This window comes from Rhinolophus hipposideros (genome assembly GCF_964194185.1).
Source record: "Rhinolophus hipposideros genome assembly, chromosome: 21".
NCBI classification, from domain to species: domain Eukaryota; kingdom Metazoa; phylum Chordata; class Mammalia; order Chiroptera; family Rhinolophidae; genus Rhinolophus; species Rhinolophus hipposideros.
In genome coordinates, this window is record NC_138067.1 from 3,539,159 (window position 1) to 3,553,166 (window position 14,008).

Below are 14,008 nucleotides of genomic sequence, written 5' to 3' on the forward strand. Positions count from 1 at the left end.
CTGCACATCAATCCCCATGCAGGAACTTTCCTGAAGGGAGGGGTGGGGCGTGGCTCGGGCGGAGTTTGCACCAGTCCTGCTGACTCACTTTCTTCACCACCTCTCCAGTGCGGTTGAAGGTTTTCATTTAGATGGTTTCCTCTTTCTGACTCTAAACTCACCTTGGCTGCAGTATCCTTCTGTGCCGTCTCTGCTTGTGACAGCCCACAGGGCCTGCTGGCTATGGCTGCTCAACGGCCCACCAGTATCCTGGTCAAGCCCTCCACTTCCACCCGGAGAGAGACAGAGACAGACAGACAGACACTGAGACAGACAGATGAGACAGGTCAGACAGAGACAGACAGAGACAAAGAATCGGAGACAGAGAGTTTCCAAGGGGCACAGTACAATAAAAGAAGAGAAAGACTAAGCCCCCAGCCCCCAGCTTGCTATTAGGCAAGTCTCCTCCATTGAGCCTTCTCCGCTCCAGTTGGATGACCAGCTGGAACCGCGTGGCCTCCCAGGTCCTTCCAGCTCTGAGCAGGAAGGTATTCAAAGGGACCTTGCCTTGAAGTGGCCATGGGACGGTGGGCAGTTTATCTCAACTTTTTATGCTTTGGGCTGGTTTTAAAATTCTAAATGAGGGCTAATAATCCCAATTCAGGAAACTTACAATAATCAAAGGAGATTCAAGTTGTAAAATCACCGGGAAAACTTACTTTAAAAATGCGAGGTCCTTGGCCGAGTAGCTTGAGAGCCTGTGTCTTAGAACGTGGAAACCACCGTGCTCACGGAGCTCTTGAGAAGTAAACAGGGTCATCGGGCAGCACTGGTAGGGTGCTGCGGGCACATGGTGAGCTCTAAATAAATGTTTTCTGACTTAAGTGCTTCAAGGTGCAGTGTCGTAGGGGTCCCCAGGGCCTCGGCCCTGACTCAGGGACTGACCTGCAAGAGGACGCTTTGTGCAGGGGGTAGCCTGGTCCTGAAAAGGCATCTGGTCCCAGCCTGGCCCCCTGGGCCGGGCTGCGCCACCTAGTGAGGGGCCTTCTCCCCATTCGGGGCACAACACAGCGTGGCTCTGGCATAGTGGGGACATTTGGGTACCTCGGGGTTAGGAGGTCAGCACCAGGTCCCGGCCATCAGCAGTGTGCTGTCTCGTAGGAGGTGAGGAATGCCAGGGCACACGGTATCCCCAGTCTTGGTTCTGTGTTGGCTTCGTTCTCAGGCAGATACTCTCCTTGTGATATCAAAAAACAGCATCTGGAAGCTTGAAGCTAAAGAGGTCTGTGGTCCCCACCATGTAAGGGGAACCTCTGTTGTCCCCTTAGTTCCTGCTGCAGTAAGTCCTGCGTTTGACCCAGCTGGCGACCTTGGTCTTATGCGTACTCGATGTCCTGGCGCCGCAGGGATGTGACCCTCTGGCCTGGGCTCCATCCCAGAGACAGTTGGTGAGGTGAGCGTCATCTGAAGTAGCTCGGGCCTGGGCTAAGAAGAAAATGGGCAGTGGTCCCCCAAGGGGTGCTGAGATCTTGGAAATGATGGGTTTGGGTTTGAATTCAGGTCTTTGACTCTGTCTTATGTAGGATTCCCCAGAAATAAGCCCTGAGACAAGGATATTTATGCTGGTACTTTATCAAGCAATACTCGCAGTGAAAACCTCTAATGGTCAGGGGAAAGCGGGACAAGGTGGGGGAAAATGCAGGTTCCGGCAAAGTCCTGTGGGGGCTACCTTCGGCCTGCTCCCACACGGGACCTTGGAAGTGTAAGTTACATTTCAGAGTGGTGCCATATCAGCTCAGAGCTGCTCGGGAGGGATGTAAACGTCTAGGCTCTTCTCCCTTTCTCAAGCGTGAGGAGTGTGGCTTCCAGTAGCCCCAGGTGGTCCTGGGAAGAAGAGTTCGAGGTCCACACGGCTAGAAGCAAAAGCACACTGGGACGTGAGAGTGGCCAGAGGGACCTGGAATCCCCAAGCTAGGGCTCGTTTCTCCTCCTCCGGTTTGTCAACCCAGATATCAGCGTGTTGCCTGTGCTTAGCCTGAGGACGCTCGGCTCTAAAATCCCCACGTCACAGACAGCAGGAATGTCAGTGGAGCTGTGGCCTGCGTAGTTCTGACCACTTACCAAAGCTCGCCTTGGGCTGCCAGGCCAAACGTGCTCCCTGGACAGAGTGGCCTCGCCGTTTCCTAAATCATCCTGCTGTGCAGACGATCTCGGATTTACCCGTTGCAGGCATAAAGTGCGCCAGAAGTTGCTGGGCTCCCTGTCTCTTCCCTCTGTGTGCCCAGGAGACAGCTTCCTGCTGTTGGGGACAGCGTGCCAGTTACAGACCAGCCCTTGCATGTTGCTGGCTGTTTGTCCTCAGGACGCCCATCCCACCTTGGGAAGGCGGGAATGGCGGTTCTGCAGTGGAACTAACGCACTCCTGTCTCCCTGATCTTGTTGGCTCGGCTGCAGTGGGATTGTGGGAGGCCCTGTTTTTCTTGGCCAGACTCCCTTGATTGCTAACAGGTTCTTCCCAGAGCCTGCCCTAATTGTTTCTGCAGCAAACTGTTCTCCCATCACCAATTGTATCCAAGCGGTGGTGGCTCCAGCTGTGTTTGGAGAGCAGACAGGGAAGGCCCTGGCTGTTTTCTCCAGCCTCAGCCCTCGTTCATGTGGCCGCACTGCCGTCTCCCTCCCCCAGGCCCACGCTCCCCTCGGGTCTCTGGAGGAATTCCCAGCAGGAGTGCCCTTCCCAGGCCCGTCCCCTTCAGGCCCCCACTTGTCCCACAAGCGCTGCTTGTTTCCTACGTCATCCTCACCTCTTCCAACCTCATTCACCTCTCCCTTGTTTTAATGGAAGGAAAGAAGGATGAAAACAGCAAATGGTCAGGTGAAATACTGACTGCGTGAACAAATGCACTCGCATCTAAACTTACACTCCGTCCCCCGCCATTTTACTGTATGTTTTTGGTGCATTTAAGTCATTTCCCTGTGATATGATAAACTCACTGGAGGAAAGAACTATTATCTTTTATTTCCTTTATGGCTTGGTTCTCAGAACGGGGCCACCGTAATCCTTTTCGGGAACAATCTGTGCAACCCTCAATATGGTGTCATGGACATGGCACTGGGTTGGAATTCAGGAGTCTGACCCTCCCCCAGTCACTCTGTGGATGAACTCGGACCCGTTTTAGGCTTTGTTGGCCTCAGTTTTCTAATCTGTGCAGTGAAGGGATTGGACGGTGAGTGGGCTCTGGGTGTGAATCCTGCTTCCTCTCACAACTGTCTGGGTAACGTTGGGCAGGTCACATAATCTCCCTGAGCAAACAGGAAGAACCGTTTCTACCTCATGAGTTGTTTTAAAGAATTAATGCTATGATTATGTCAGGTGCTTAGCTCATAGTCAATAATTATAGTCTCTGAGTTCCTGCCATATCCTGACATAGTGAGAACATTCGTCCAAGACACTGTATTAAAGAAGGAACTTTGCAAGATGGTAGAACAGTGTGTCTCTGTTAAGATTCGCCCATGCTGTGCACATTTCTCTTTAAAAGAAATGCAAGGCCAGTAAGTCCATGAAAAGATGCTCTATATCACTAAACATTAGGGACAAATTAAAACCACAATGAGCTATCACACTTATCAGGATGGCTTAAAAAGGAATGAAATGCTGACAAAAGCCTTGAAGACATTATGCTAAGAAAAAATGAACATGCACTTCACGAAGTCAAACCCTCTCCATGGAGATCAGCATTTATGTGAAGGTTTTAGTGCTTGATTTAGCGTCACCCACAGGTGACCTTGTACACGGGCCAAAAGAAAAGTGATTTCTTTGATCGGTCCATCTGACCCCAAAATGACCTCCTGCGCTTTTCAATTCATTTTAAATCATGCTGTTCTGGCCAAAGTGATCCCAACTCTTAGCAAAGAATATTTTACATTTTAGCCAACAATTCTGGGCCAACTTCAGATCTGTTTGCTTGAAGAGCAGGAACAAAATCAGTGAGTTCTTAGGCCTTCTGACCTCAGGCAGCAGGGAGAGCAGGTAAGGAAAATGTTCATCAGTGGCATGAATCTTTGGAGGGAGATGAGCGTGGAAGCTCCTTGCTTCCATGTGAGCCAGTGCTCACTCGGGCCACATCTAAGGTGGAGAGATGAGTGTGAATCCGGCGCAGGGACCCAGGCTCTCCTTTCCTCAGTTCAGGACGCATACCTTCCCAGGAGGGAAGCCATCACCATCTTCCTCATCGTTTATAATGTTTCTGACTGCAAGTAACAGCAAGCCAACTCAAGCTGCTTAGACGGTATAAGGACAGAGGTGTGGAGACCGCAACGTTAGTGAACCAGCAGCCCAGTGTCAAGGAAGGCCTCCCTCCTCTTCCTCCATGCTCATGGGTGGCTGTACACTTCAGACACTCCATACGCACCAGGCAGTGGGATGTTGCGGGAAACAGCAAGGACCGAGAAACTCAAGCGGCATGCAGAGATCAGGGAGAACACAGCTTTGTTTTGCTGGTGGCCTCAGTGGGATCATTCCCAAAGATCAAGCACTCGCCTGGGGGTCAAACGTTTGGTTATATAGCTTCGGGCTTCCTGGTTTGAGAGGGTTTGCGCCATTGTTATTGTGGCGTTAGGGGATTGGTTAAAGCCACCGGGGTGACTCAGGGTCCCTAACGGCTGTGATCGCCGGAAATTGCTCTAACAGGGAGAGAAGGCTTTCCAGAGCCCAGCCCCCCAGCCCCCAGTGAGACGTGAGAGTCTCATGTCTCACTGACTGAGTTACATCACATACCAGTGCCTAAAACAGGAGTCAGCAACCTTTTCTGGTAAAAAGCCAGGAGAATAAATATTTTCAGCTTTGAGGATGTATGTTTGGTTTCAGCTACTCAGTTCTGCCTTTGGAAGGTGAACGCAGCCATGGGTAATGGCTTACCAAATGAGGATGGCTGCGCTCCACTAAAACTTTCTCTATAAAAACAGGTGGCAGACTGGGTTTGGCCTCTGGGCCATAGTTTGCTGACCCCGCTGTAAATCAGCCGTTCTCACCATTAGCTTCAGGACACAATGGACTGCGAAACATGTCACGGGCAATTTGTTATTAATTCGTACTAATAATGATTGTAACTGGTTCATTCTATTCTCTGCTGGCATCTAACAAAGGATATTCAAGAGATTCTCATTCACAACATTGAACATAAGATCACCCAGGAGGCAGGCAGCAGAACTGGGGCACCAGATTAAAATGAGGACATTTCAAAAAGTTCTGATGTCCTAATGAGCATCAAAGTGGACACTAAGGGAAGACTCAGAATTTGTTAAACTTTGTTCAACTTCCCTTACAAATTTAACATTTACAAAATGTTTAGTTACATGGAGGCTTCGTTATAATTCCACTTGAATCTCTGCAGAAACTTCTCGTGTGTCCTTTTTGTTTCTCCTGTAAAATGGGAATGAGGTGAAGAGTCAACGAAATGAGGTGAAAGTGTCTGTCACATCGCAGGAGCTCACCAGATGTCAGGATGGGCATTCTCTTCTGGACAGTGCACGCCAAGGGGACCACGGGCAGAAGCAAGTGGCAGGAAGGGACGTGTCTTTCAATGAATGTGAATGAGCTCCAGGGATCCCTGTAGACCTGCCCTCCCCTGCCCTCACGGAAATGCCTTCCTGTGATCAGAGACTGATGGTTTGGCTGGTGCCGAGTTGACAGAAAATAAAGCCCCCCGCCCCCATCGCACTGCTGGCATGGATTCCCACGGCCAGCAAACTACCAGGTCTGGTTGCCACATGGGGGAGTCGTTGGACATCCATCAACTGTGACTGCCGCACTCAGCCTGGGGCAGCTGCTCTGGAGCCCATTGGGTGTGGGTTTGATGACCTCCAACCAGGGTCACAGATCAGGAGGAAGGCTCCGCTCAGGGCAGTGGACGCTTAAGGATGCATTCTGTCCCTTCATGGGGAGACGTGAACTTGGCAGGGAGCTGCCTGTGCAAGGAGCCCCTCGCTCGTGGTCTTTTCGACCACATGCTTCTTGGTGTGCTGATGGCAGCACTGATGCCTGGCTGCCCCAGCCAGGGTCCTAGCACTCTCCAGACTGGGAGCTCTTCACACCTGGGCCTGCACACCTACCCGGGCGTGGCCAGGAGAGCAGGAGAGGGATTGGATGGCAGCAAACTCCACAAGCCCAGCCCTCGAGATGCTGGCTGATGGTTTGTAGGTTGTAAATCTTAGCCTCTCCAACCTGCAAATACACAGCGATAGGGACGGAGATGGGGACGAGGACAGGGTGGGACCCACAAGGCGGCGGCCTGTGTTTGGATGAACTCGTCCTGGGGTCCAATACCCACGCCACTCAGTCTGGAGTGCTCAGATGTGCCAGGCACTGCCTGCCTCCATGTGTGGAAGGACAGGAGAAGTGTGACCAAGACTGAGAAGGGGAGGGGTGGGAGACGTGTGCCGAAGGCTTTGGGGGCCATCGCTGCCCTGTGCCGCCATCTAGAGCTCAGCCTGGGGTTGGGAGGCACGGCCAGGAGACCTCATGTTCATGAGAACCTCACCGGGGCCTTCAATCCTGGGAAACGAGAAACAGCCGGACGGTGGGTGTGCCATTGGCACAAGGGCCCATCAGATTTTTCTTTTCTTTTTCAAATGTCACCGTGAATTAGCAGCGCTCACTCCTGGGCTACTGCGAATATGCCTTTACTGCCTCTATCATAGCAAACCTTGAGGTTGGAGAAAAGGCCTTTTATTTGAGAAACGCTGTGGGGGTTTATTACTGAGTCAGTGGAGAAAGCACCCAGGGTCTGTGAGCGGAAACAGTACAGAAATTGGAATGCCAGTAAAATAATTGCAAGGCAACATTTCGCGATAGTTTAATTTCCTACTGCATTTTAATGACCAACACAGAAGATATAAAATGTCATTTACAGAGAAACTCCAACATTTTGTTTTCCTGCTTATTCTAATAGACCAAACGGAACATACAATATGATTTTAAAGTTTTCTCACCAAACGAACACTGTAACCGATTTTTCACGATGCAGGTCTGTGTAGTTACTGCTTGTCATTCACTCAAAATAGATGTGCATAGCAGTTAAATGGGAAGAAAACACGGCAAGAAACCTTTAGAAACTCAGTCCATAGGCATTTGCCCATTCTGTTTACTTCGACCAGTTTTTAACTTACAGTTACAATGTTTGTATTGTCAGGCACTGAGGTAGTATTGATAAGGACACACAGGGACCCTTGGGGTTTTAGGAGGTGAGGGACAGGTCTGTAACTGCCTGGCTTCCTCCCCACAGGTGGTGGCCTGTGCTCCCCACCCCAGAACCAGCCCCCAGCCCACTGAGAGAGGTCGGGAGGTACGGCTGCTTCAGCTCAGCCTGCGTGTCAGGGATGGACGGGAAAGGGGACCAGGGCTGCCTGCTGGGAGGATAGCCCTCCTCCTCCCAACTCATCCAGCTCCTCTCACTCCTCTTCCTCCTCTGAAGTCGGCTGATGTGGCCCCCACAGGGCCCTTTATAATTGGACTTGGGTTTCTGCTGCTAGTAACATCGCAAACACAGAATCTGGCCTCTCAGCAAGGACTTCAGGCTTATCAAACTCGACCACCTGGAAATCAAAGAAGAGCTGAAATTGTCAGAAAGCATCTACTTCCCACCCCCACAGAGCCCAAACCATTGAGCCTCTGGAGAGGTGACGCCCACAACTTCCTGTACCTTCCCTTTTTCCACGACCAGGACCAGGTCGCAGTTGAGGACCTTGCTGAGGCGGTGGGCGATGGTCAGCACTGTGCAGCCTTTGAGGGCATCTTTTATGGTCCTCTGAACAAGGGTGTCTGTCTTGGTGTCCATGGAGGCAGTGACTTTGTCAAGGAGAATGATCTGTTGAGGAAGAAATGTTGTAAAAAGTCACACTAAGCCAAAGCCGTACCTAGAGGGAAATTTATAGTCTTAGCTCTACTTATCAAAAAAAAAGGTGGGGGGAGCTGAAAAGTAATGAGCTAAGTATCCATCATCTCAAAAGGTTAGAAAAACAATGGCAAAATAAGTCACGTCACACCACCTTCATCTTCCTCAGAGGGACTGGCTGGAGGAACAAGATTATATATTCTTTACTCCTCTTTTTAAGTGGCTTATTCTAATCCTACAAAGTGGTAGGAAGAAGCACCCGGGGTTATCTACCATCCTAACATGAGTCAGCATGAGGCATAATATAATAGCAGTACTTGTATGAGTTTTCTTTTGCTGCTGTAACAAATTACCACAAATTTAGAGACTGAAAACCCCCGTTTATTATTTTACAGTTCTGGAGACCAGAAGTCCCAGAGTCAAGGTATTGTCAGGGCAGCACTCCCTTTGCAGGTACAAGGAAAGAAACTGTTTCCTTGCCTGGTTCATCTTCTAGAGGCTGCCTGCATTCCTTGGCTCGGGGCCCTTTCCTGCTATCACTCTAACCTCTACTTCCATCCTCACGTGTCCTTCTGTCCTTCTGACTCTCCTGCCTTTTATAAAGACCTGTGTGGTTAATTGGGCCCACCCAGGTAATCCCGGATAATCTCCCCAGCTCAAAACCCTTGAATGAATCACATCTGCAAAGCCCCCTTTTCCTGTAAGGTAACACATTGACAGGTTCTGAGTATGAGGATGTGGACATTTTGGGGGTGGGAAATTATTCTACCACAGTGCTGGTTTGCCAGTCAGAGGGCTCAAGCTGAGCTGTGACTCTGCCTGACTTTGGTTAAACTTCCCCCAGGCTCCGTTTCCTTGTCTGTAAAAGTGAGTTATACCTTATTCTGAGCATGAAATGCAGAGATAACACCAAACTGCTTAGCAGTGTGTGGTGAGGGCCCCAGCCAGCACTGAAGGTGGCTGACTCCCTTTCCTGCCATTAGCACGTCTAGAGAACACACACAGAATGGGATTTCTAACGCAACGGCAGTCCCGTCCTTGAAATCAGTAAGTAAGGATGGCTAGGTCCGTACGAAAAATGAGCATCAGTTTTACCAGTCTCATGTCCCAGCACCCTGAAGACCTTCTTTCGTGTCCTGGGTACTGTTGCTCAGGGACACGGGAGAAGCTGAGAGGCTGATTTCTCAAATGCAGACCCCTCAGGAGGACAGAGACTACCTAAGCAAGACCTCCGGGGACAGGCCTGGGGGAGGCAGCTGCTGTGGCTGTAAATGGCTGTGATTATTCAATTTTTACCTCTCACAACTTTGTCTCAAGAAAAGAGGGATTGGTTTTTAAGTGGCTCAGTTGCTCTCTCTTTGCTGAAAGACAAACACGTGGCTCTAGCTCCTGGATTGAGTGGCTCTGTGGGAACTCTCCCCAACTTGACCGATCCATTTCCCATGCTGTTTCCTTACTTTTGAATTGCGGAGAAGAGCTCGGGCCATACAAAGCAGCTGGTGTTCCCCTACTGAGAAGTTTTCTCCATTTTCTTTGACTTCTGCCTGTAATTTTTCCGGGAGTTTCATTATCTATAAAACACAGAAAATGCCACATTTATGCTGACGATCCATATAGTTGTCCTGCGTCATCTCTATTGATTGCCTCTTTCTCTTGCATTCATCAGCTGCCTTTATTTTACTGAGGAAAAGAAAGTGCAAAACAACAATCATTTCAACATTGCAAACAGGCACCAGGGAACAAGCAGGGAGTGGGCGGACATTAATAATTTAAAATCACAGTGTGATTCACAGAACCCCGTAGACAGCTCGCCAGAGGAGTGCAAATGATGCACTGACTGCTCCCGAGAAATACAAACAAGTGTAAACGGCTCCCAGGGTGCCTGTTTTCATGGAAAAAACAGACGTGGGATGGGAGAGGTTTCTGGTCGTCAAGGTAAGGTGAGACAGGGTCTGAGCTATCCAGCAGGACAAGTCAAAGTGGCTTTGGGATATGTTCCCCTTGGTACCCAGTCCTGGGGGGGAATCCCCTGTGGGCTGCAGAGGTGGCCACACTCCCCGCTGACCCAGCCACAGCTTTTATAGGACGGGCCCCCATGTCTCAGGTCCACTGGCTTGGTCCACTCAAACCAGGTACCCTATTGCCCCGAAAATAAGACCGGGTCTTAGATTAAGGTTTGCTCCAAAGGAGTCATTATGGCTTATGTTCAGGGGATGTCATCCTGAAAAATCATGCTAGGGTTTATTTTCCAGTTAGGTCTTATTAGGGAAACACGGTACTTGCCATTCTGGAGCATGCCATGCTCCTCACTTTCCGGTGCCTTCTCGCTTCCGAAAGGCGAATGAGGCTATTGGCAGAGCAGCAGGCCACTCCATCTGCTCTAGAGTCAGATGGACATGGGTTCAAGTCTCCGTTCTGCCACTCACTAGCCTGCACGTGGTACTTCCTGAGTTCTCCTTTCTGCATCTCTAAAGATGGAGGTGAGAGTACCAGCCTCATGGGTGTAGTCAGGACCAAGGGTGATAATGCATGTGGAAGTGTTGGCTGAATCACTGCACAGGCCTAATAAATACCACCTATTGCTGTTTTTAATCATAAAGAAAAAACAAGGATCGTGGTGCCAGCAGATAAGCCTGGGTCGGGTAGCTGGGGCACGAGTGCTGGGAACCAGACTCATCCTGACAGCCCCCGAGACCTACTGTGTGTCTCATGAACATCCTCTCGAGAACCTGCCAGAGCATTTCATCCGTGTGACTCCCAAAGGGATCCAAGTTATACCTGCAAGGAAGGAAGGGAGAGGGAGCTGGATTCCTGAGGGCAAGAGGTTTTCTGCAGCGTGCAGGGGAAGGCAGCAGGTGCCATGTGGTGACCCAGTGGCTTCAGAGTAGTGCTTACGCCAGGACGATGGACGTCATCAAATACCAACCTCAGGCCAAGAAACCCAGGACCCACAGCTCTGTGACGGCACGGAGACCACCAAGGTGGGCAGGGCTGTGTAAGGTCTGCTGGGCGCTCAGGAAGACACACAGCAGAGAGGATTTGACCTTCTACAAACTCTTGGCAGACAGAAAGGGAGAGCGATTCCCCTCAGAATCGCCTTCAGAAGCAGCAGCTACGTCTGCAGTTGCCAGCACCTCGCAGAGGGTGAGCAGCTGTGTGGGGTATGAGTGGCGTTTCAAGACAAGGAGCGTATTCTGTTTTTCATACTCGCTAAACACGGCCCGGCTTCATCTGCCGCTCAGTGGGAGAGGTGCGCCTCTCAGTAGAGGGTCGGCCACTGCACTGGATTCCGTGAGAAACAGGCGTTCTCCTGGTGCCTGGGCATCAGATCGCAAGCGTCCTAGAAGTCTGGTACTTGAATGGCTTCTGTTCGCTCCTTCATGGGAACGAACTGATGCACTTCCCGAGGGCTGTCTGCATTTACTGTGCAAACCAGGGTGGCATCTGTTGAACCGGACAGGATGCCGAAATCCAGGCACACACCAGGCTATCTGCCCACCCTATGTAGGAGTACTTTGCTCACTGTCATGTAGTTTATCCAGCATACGTAACGTTCAGGGGCCTAGTCCTCGGCTTCTCCCAAGCCCCACTCGGGAATGGGACCAGCTCCTCTGCCTGCCGCCTCCCTCCCTCCCTCAGATGGAAAAGCCCAGGCTGGCCACGCCGTTGGCGCTTCAGAGTTCCTGCTTGGTCTCATTTCATGATCCCAAAATAGGGGTGCACAACGATCCAAAACAGCTACCTTACTGTACCTACAAACAGGACAGGGTCCTGGGGGATCACAGTCAGCTTGGCTCTGAGGTCCTGCAAACCAATGGTGCAGATATCCACGCCGTCGATGAAGATGGCGCCGCCGGCTGGCTCCACCAGGCGGAACAAGGCCATTCCTAAGGACGACTTCCCTGGGGTCGAGGAAGCAAGGTCGGCGACTCAAACATCAGTTGGCACTTCCGTCACATCCAAGTACCCAATCAAGGGCATTTTTAATGTATTGAAAAGGCTCTGAGAGGACGACCAACGGCGCAGGCAGAAATCGCTCACTCCGCAGGGCGGTCGGCCAACCGCTCACACGTCTGCCAGCCTGCCAGTGTCTGCAGTGATGGTTCACACACGACTCATCCTCTGGGTCTCATTTCGCCAGAATGATTCTCATTTATTAATTAAAAAACTGGTGTATGTTTACTTCCAACTCCACACAACCATTCTACCTGAAACCCTAATTTACAGTGATGAGATCGAGGGAAAAACACAGGCGGTCCAACACACACACACACACACACACACACACACACACACACTAGCACACTCATTGGAAATGCCAAGAGAACCGCCTGAAAGAAACACAGCCAGAGCTTGTCCTCACCAGAACCTGTTCTTCCAACAATCCCAACCGTCTGTCCACTTTGGATGTTCAAGTTCAGCCCGTCGAGAACAAGGCGAGTGTTTTCTCTGTATCTCATCTGATAGTCTCCGAATGTTATCTCCCCATGGCTGGGCCAGTCACGGGGACAGGTCCCCACTTGGAGGGAAGGAGCGCATACAGGAATACAAGTCTGAAAGCAGAAAAACAATGACGGGTTAATATCCATTCCCTTTTTCATTCTTTCATTTATTCACACAGTTCTAGGTATTGGTGTTCAAAGTTGGGAAGATGCCAGCTACAAGAAGATTTGAGTCCAGAGCCTTCCAGGCAGGGTGATCTCTAATGCAAAGGCCCTGAGGCCAGAACAAGCTTGGGCACTTTGAGGAATAGAAAGAAAAGTCATGCAGCTGGAGCTTAGTGAGTAGAGATGGACAACTAAAAGGGACAGCTCATACTGAGCCTTGTGGGCCTGGGCAAGTGCCAGCAGTGTGACCCTGAAGCTGGATAACAGATCCAGACCAAGTCTTAAAATTTGCAAAATTCAACCCGATACAATTTCTGTATCTGCAAGAGTGATCATAGTGTTAGAAGTAGGAAGATGACAAGAATGCAGGATGTCAAGTTCAGAGGTCTTTAGAGTTCCAAGGAAAAGACATTTAGTTTTTAAAGAGCCCAAGAAATGCTAAGTCTAATTAAGGAGTAGAGAGCAACTTGGCTGCATTACAAGACAACCCCTCCTCTAGAGTTATGAAGTTCCTGTTAGTGACAAGAAGTGGGGCTCCCCTGTGCCTGCCCCATGAGGGTGGCACCAGCCGGAATCTCTGGTCAATAAGCAACCACAGTTAGCCGAGAAAATAATTGTATTTCTAGACAGTATTTTTAACCTCTAAAAGGTTTAGAAGTAATAATAAAAATATTTCAGAGAAGCAAAATTATGACAGTAATATTTTTAAGGAATCTGCATGTTTGATATTTTATGGATTCATAATATTAATAACATTTGGGCTTGTGATTCTAATTTAAAATCATAATTGAATAGTTCATTTAAACATGATTTTAAGCTAAAAGCTTACTGTTTATATACAGCATTGGGATTGCTATGCAAACTTAAAGCCCACTCTATTTAGTTTAATTTATTAGATTTATGTAACCTCAGGAGGGTTTGTTTGTTAAATCAGATAATCGGGGTACTTAAAAAGGAAATGGAATGTATTAAGTTTTAAAATCCAGTTTAAAATGTTTTCAAAGTGTTTAAGTTTGTAAATAGGGCCAAATGTTATTCAAAGGCCTTTAAAGGTGATTACTTGAATTGGCTAGACTTCTTTTCAAAAAATAGCAGGATTTGTAAGTTGATCAAAAAAGCTTTTAAAGAAGGATTAGACTAGTTTTTTTTTTCATTTTACAGTTTTAGTCAATCAAATGTTAATTTTAGAAACTGCAGTAAGCTGCCGAATTCTCTTTTCTGTGTACAGAATCTGCCTTAGGGAAATTGTTTTTAGAAAGAAGAACCTGTCCCTCCACATCAAGGTTTTATTGTAAATATGAGTTTTAAGAAGAGGGCTTATGGTCTGAGTTCAATTTTTAAAAACATCCCTTTCACTTTTAAAAAGATCAAATGCTGGCAGGAATGCTGCCAGAGTTGGCGCGCCCCTCTCAGATGCGCTCATTTCTTACCGAAATGTACTCCCGGAGCAGCTCCACCGAGATAAACTTGGCCTGGGTCTCCGCTCCGATCCGCGTGCACACTTGGAGCAGTCCGCTCAGCTACGGCCCAGGA

The 14,008-nt window shown here is 49.4% G+C and overlaps 1 protein-coding gene across 1 annotated transcript in view; it reads right to left on the reverse strand.

Annotated features, from left to right (window-relative positions):
* Positions 1-7,476: 7,476 nt before the first annotated feature.
* The window catches only part of ABCC12 (ATP binding cassette subfamily C member 12), a gene marked incomplete at both ends in the record, with an annotated part of 46,158 nt that continues 39,626 nt past the window's right edge, over positions 7,477-14,008 (reverse strand). The window contains 7 exon segments of the mRNA XM_081030913.1: positions 7,477-7,569; positions 7,677-7,841; positions 9,326-9,439; positions 10,568-10,646; positions 11,611-11,770; positions 12,232-12,421; positions 13,906-13,995. Coding sequence (XP_080887039.1) covers positions 7,477-7,569; positions 7,677-7,841; positions 9,326-9,439; positions 10,568-10,646; positions 11,611-11,770; positions 12,232-12,421; positions 13,906-13,995 — 891 coding nt within the window.